The 6,000-nt window shown below is 40.9% G+C and overlaps 1 protein-coding gene across 2 annotated transcripts in view; it reads right to left on the bottom strand.

Moving 5' to 3' along the window:
- Positions 1–6,000, bottom strand: part of cep112 (centrosomal protein 112) — a 100,136-nt gene continuing 94,136 nt past the window's right edge. Inside the window, exons 25-27 of one of the 2 annotated variants that reach the window (XM_067570163.1) lie at positions 2,987–3,088; positions 977–1,041; positions 1–350 (exon numbers count right to left, since the gene is read on the bottom strand). In XM_067570163.1, coding sequence (XP_067426264.1) covers positions 347–350; positions 977–1,041; positions 2,987–3,088 — 171 coding nt within the window. In that variant the 3' untranslated portion in view covers positions 1–346. Of the gene's footprint in view, positions 351–976; positions 1,042–2,986; positions 3,089–6,000 lie in introns of those variants that run through there. The other variant, XR_010924202.1, reaches the window with a different exon arrangement.

Genomic DNA, 6,000 nt, shown 5'->3' with positions numbered 1-6,000 from the left:
GAAAATGATGCAGTCTTTTATTAAAAATGGTTCATTTTACTAGACATGACAACTGATATCAAATGTCTATCAAATACCATTGACAATAATAACATTGCGCTGATAATATCAATAATATCAAGGTCAACAGCTGTGAACATAAAAACATTTTAGTAAAAGCTGAAATCTGATGATGAATAAATAATTCAAAATGTTAAAACCACAAAAGACAACAGCACATCAAACTAAAAGATGACTGATCCAGTGGCATGACAGGTGTGTAAAATAACAGTCATTAATGCTCACATCTGATTGGTTGTCTCATCCTTCATATCCCAGAGTAAGGTCAGGCTGTGGTTCGTCTGGGTTACCTGCGCAAAAAGAGATATAGTGTGAAGCCAACATTACACTTACTCTTAAGAACAAATTTGAGCTACTTCTATCTGATTAACTGCTCCTATGAGATTCTCAACGTCTGAGTCACTGTAGGTTGTGAGGTAGAGCGCATTTAAAGAACGGGTCATTTACTGCGATGTGCGTGACTGAGAGTCCTGAGAGATGTTTGCAGAGATGTGAGTGAGCATTGTTTGACTAGTTCTCTTATCACTGCATGTATAGATGCTTTACATATAGACATAAATGGCTCTTACAGTACGATGGATGGGAGGCAAATCAAAGCCCTCAGCACTAGAAGCTGTCACAGTCAAAGACAAGTAAGGCGTCATTTAATGTATCTGCACCATTAACTGTGCCTAACAGATTATGCTGTAAGCCTATGAGTAACTTTAGATGTTCTTACTCATCCATACTCCCTGTCAGTGACACACTGGTGTGGAATCTGTGTGTGTGTGTGTGTGTGTATATATATATATATATATATATATATATATATATATATATATATATATTCACTGTACTGTACAGGCAACTTCTACATGCACGAAGCACAGGCACGTATGCACACATGTTTCTATCCAATCTAAACAATCATGCTAACCTCCTGCTGCGGCAGGCATCCAGGTCTTCCTGTAGCAAAGAGGCTCTCTTCTGAAGGAAGTTAACCTGCAACACAGATGCACAAAGCAAACTTTGGCACAGAGTAATCTTCAAAATGTATTCACACTGATTACTTATACAATGAAGGGAGTAAAAAAGCATCAGAAACAGGAAGTGGAGAAGGTACGATGGCTTTGGGTCAGTTGTGCTTTTTGGTGGAGGGGGTTAGCTAAGTAGGGAGAAGTGGAAGAAAGGCTTGGTTGTTGAGTCCAGGGGTCAGGACGGCAGGGGTTGGGGGTCAGGAGATTAGGGCAGAGGGGTTAAGGCACATGGGGACAGAGGGAAGATTATGAGCCAGGTTAGCTGAGGTTAGGGCGGCGCAAGAGGAGGCCTCGCCATTCTTTTGTTTGGCTACAAAGTGTGAGTTTATTTATGAAGTGTCTTTGGCTGAAGTGAAAATAAACCCCATCTACATTTACACGGCATCTAGAGCCTGGCAGAATAATCATGACTCCAAAAGAATCTGTATTGTTCTGGGACTACCGTACTGGAGCCGAGGGTACATTCCTTTCTGTGGGGGAGACCTCAGGAAAGTTCTAGCATTTCATTTGGCACTTCACAGTGGTGAAGTATATGCAAAACCCCATCGAAATGTGGTTGGATGCCTCCAGAGACACGAAAACTCTCCCCACCTTTTTCCCCCCCCTATGTAAAAATAATGCACTTTAATGTGCAAAACCCAAGACATCATCAATGAGAGGAGAGACCATTCTGGTCACGAATTACATCTTATAAACATATCCAATCACAGAGCTGTGGTCTGTGCACTGAAATGAGATCTTGGTAGAGCTATTAGAACAAGGCAAGGGTTTATGATGAGCCCCCTTTACAAAAACGTGTACTGCAGGGCCCTATCATCGTTACAGAATACCCTCTTTTGTTTACAATGTAAATGCTGAAAAAATGAAAGCCCTTTATTGCGATTCAGTGTCAAAATGAGCCCATTGAAATGAGTAAGACATGGCTCAGAGGAACAACATGGCTATACGATTGTGGTTGAGGAAGGTTACTGTGTGACCTGATGGAAAAAGAGAGGAGATTAAGGTTTATAAAGAGGATTGGCAGAGTCCAAATTGAAAGCAAAGTCTATGATCGACTGCCACACCAAAACCACATTGAAGCCATCATCTTTCTCTTCCAAATAAATAATTCTGACATGCATATTCATACAGAATGTTTGGGTTATGTTTCTGTCAGTTTTGATTGATTAATAGCAGGGGAGGTAGAGGACAAAAGGAAATAATATCAACTTCAACTATAACATATCCTTGTGCGCTACATGGCCACAAACATTTACTTTGACATTCAATCCAATGTATACTGTCCAATATTTCTGGGCCCTATAGTAAATATTCTTTGTGCTCAACAGGAAGATCAATGTTCAGGCTTTGTTCCAAAGAAGCAATCCTGCGGCTGACAGTAGTTCAGTGCATTGCTCAGTGACACTTCTGCAGGACGAGTGTGAACTGTCACAGTGCTTGAATCTGGTAGTTAGTGCACACTTGTGACTTCAAACCACTGGTCTTAATTCATACAGTGTAATGCATCATGGTCTAATTTCAAAGTTGTAGCAGTTTGGTCTTTATTCCAGATTTATTTCATGAAATCAGAATTGTTTTTGTTGGCTGAGTGTGCACACACTGAAATAATTAAGACTTGTTGGGCTGCTCATGTAGTGTAGGTATCGATACAAGAATATGAAAATAAAAAAAGACAATTAGGAAATACAAATACAAATAATATATTACTAGTACATGATGAAGAGCTGATAAATATGTCAAAATGTAACAGAAGTATTACAAAAGGTAAGAACCAATAAAGGAGGAAAAGACAGGTGAGGAGGATTTTGTAAGCTGAAAATGAAAACAGTAAACAGATTAAATATATTCGCATGTTTGTTCTGGTCCTGTCTGTAGCTGATCTGTGTGTCTGGCAAACAGTCAGTTCTCACCTGCGCTTTCAGAGACGTGATGGTGTCCTCCAGTTCCTGTCTGAGCTCTGCCGGCATCAAACCTTTGATCCTCTCCTCGTACTCCTGACGCACCACAGTCACCTGAGAAGACAACCAAACAGCTTCAGTCAACTTAAAAAGAACAACTGAACTAACAGATTAATAAATCCTAATTACATGTGTTATTCAGTCATCAAATTAATATGTCTGTAATATCCAAGCAGACACATACACAGATAGTGAAATATTCAACTGATGCAAAAAAGGCTCAATCTATCAATCAAACTCATTGTCACTTTATATTATTAGTGCTCCTTGATATTGCTGAATAACTGCCTCTGCTACTCATTCACATACACACTTGCATGAATACACTTCCAGACAAGGCCACCAAAAGAACAGCTCCCTTTGGAGGAGGCGCGCACACACACACACACATACACACACAGACACACACTCACACACAGTCACAGACAGTGGGTATCCCCTCTTTATTCATGGCTCAGAGTATTCCCTCGCTCTTCACAGCTCCTTCACATCTCCACAGGGGGTCCGCAGACCAGCATGACTCGCTCTGCACAACACCCCCTACTGGCTGCTGATGACTACAGCCAAATCTGACACAATGCATTTATGGGCTCGACGCAGCTGGGTTTGGACGAGGACAGGGCCATGGTGGAGGGCAGAACACATCAAACACAGCAGCAGCTCAATAGCGAGCTAGCTAGCTAGCTCCACTGGGGAGGACTGGAGGAAGTCTGTCTGGGGCTAAATTACACTCCACTAAACCAGAGTCTGATTATAGAAGTTGAAAAGGGTTTGGTTAGCGCAACCCCCCCTTTTACCCACAAACACACATGAATGGACACACACACACACACACACACACACACACACACACACATACATATGCGCAGAGACACAGACGTGTGCACAAACACAGAGCTTTTACAGTATTGTAAAAAGCATTTACAGCATTTCGAAAAGAGTTGCTGAATCAATTAATTCAGAGCTTGATGAATAGTTTAACAGAGCACAAGGAATTAACGGCGGCTGTGAAAAGCAACAGTTTTCACCCACATATTTCAAGGTGTAACCAGAGTCTCAGCATTTTAACCAATCATAATGTCTTTGACAGAGCCAAAGTCCAGCTCCCCACCTCTCATCAGTCCAGTCTTTCAAGTGAAGAGAGCGTGAACGAGGTGAGGGGGAGGGAAAAAGATTGGTTTTCCTAAAAATAATTTTCCTGTTGTGGATTTAACTGATTGTTCTGGCTTTGGCTAATTAATCTTCCTGGGCACAATGAAAGGGATTGGGAAGCACTTCAAAGCAATCCCCGGTATAAATGATCCCAACATGAAGCAGCTCACTTTGTCTCGGCACAGTGTGCAGTAGATTAGTCTGCCACAACTTTGCCAATTTTTCAGGCTCCTTCTGCCCTATTCATTTAAAAGTGTCGGGCCAATAATATCGGGTCGAGAGTCCAACAGTTTACGCAAATGTGTCTTTTTCTCCCTGTGTGAGAATGAAGTCAAGGATAATTTGAGAGTGACCTTTTCAAACAAGTGGCAAAAAATGGTTTTCAGAAGCTTTAATTTGAATGTCCAGGAGTTAAAAAATGAGCTGAAGCTACGGGAGTGCAGATTTTCAAAATGTCTATCTCTATCTATAGCAGCTTCTGTAGTCATAACAAAATGGCAAGCCAAGACAAAACACACTCCGCTACCTCAGACCAAAGCAATAAACAATGGTTGAATAAACACATCCCTTACCAACCACTCCGAATATAAGTCTAGATTCTTCAAAAGCCAAGCTCCTTAATTTTGCATTCTTGGTTCATGTATGGTGCAGTCACCGCAGCAATGAGAGATCCGCTCTGCCTAAATTACAAGCTCCTTTGTGGCAATGCTGTCCCCATTTGCCTTCCCATACATTGGAATGGGCAAGGCAACAACGGCGTATTCACCAGGACGACTGGATACTGTACATCTAGTGGTAAGGCTGATGAAAGTAGACAAGCCATGAATGTTTGCTTTAGTAACAACTATAGCGGGAAGCCAAAACTTGAACTAAAGTATGATGTGATACAGTAAAGCTGTGTATCTGGCATTTGTCCTAATTACTTCATGGCAAACAGCACTAAATGGCTGCACTGGCCGTCACTTATCGCTAATTTTAGAAAGTTGTATCGCCCTGATCATAAAGAAGGTCTTTCTTCTGCATTATTGTGTCACATACACATACATATATACTGTATATCTACATAAACTTGAAGGCATGTGATAGAAATTTCTTCTTTTGCTGCACAGTAGCAGACTAAAGCATTTGCAATCACATATTTCCACAGTATGTCTAACTAAAGCTCAGCTATAGTTTACTATGCAATGTGTGTGGGTGGAAGCAGCAGCCTTTTTTTTTTTTTTTTTAAGACAACAACCTCTGTTGTTGAAACGTGTGCGAGGCTAACAGATCCAGAAAAAAACAGACAAGGATAGGTAAAGTATCAACTCAAATGTCTGACTTCACCGTGTCTCTCAATGTTGTTAAAATTCATAACAGGAATATCTCAAACTCCCCGAAGATGTCTGCCTCGTTCCCTGTGAGACACTGTTCCTCCAGCTTTGCATCCTCTACTCGCCTTCCAAAGTCCCTCCTCTCACATCTCTATTTTTCTTCACGCAAAAACACATTTTCCCCTTCTTTTAACATCTTTTTCACAGCAAAGACATGTTTGTTTTTCTGACAGGTAGCAGAAGACATGTGACTGCATCTATATAAAAAAAAGCTTCCTCACCATTAAGACAGATGTTTGGTGCTTTTGAACAGTACTATTGATCAAACCTTTCATGAGGTTTCGGTCATTGATAGACTCCAGATGAGAGTGAGCAGGAAAGAAAAGATAGGAAGGGAACCACAAAGAAAAAAAAAATGTGTGCCACTATTTCCCAAAGCATTAAAAACAGGACTTTGACTTTCTGGAGATAATCAGGTTTCATCTCCACAGCTCTTTTTAA

Source organism: Thunnus thynnus, chromosome 17 (assembly GCF_963924715.1).
Source record: "Thunnus thynnus chromosome 17, fThuThy2.1, whole genome shotgun sequence".
In the NCBI taxonomy this organism is placed as follows: Eukaryota; Metazoa; Chordata; class Actinopteri; order Scombriformes; family Scombridae; genus Thunnus; species Thunnus thynnus.
The sequence above is the reverse complement of the archived record's forward strand: the minus strand, read 5'-3'. Positions and strand labels throughout refer to the sequence as shown.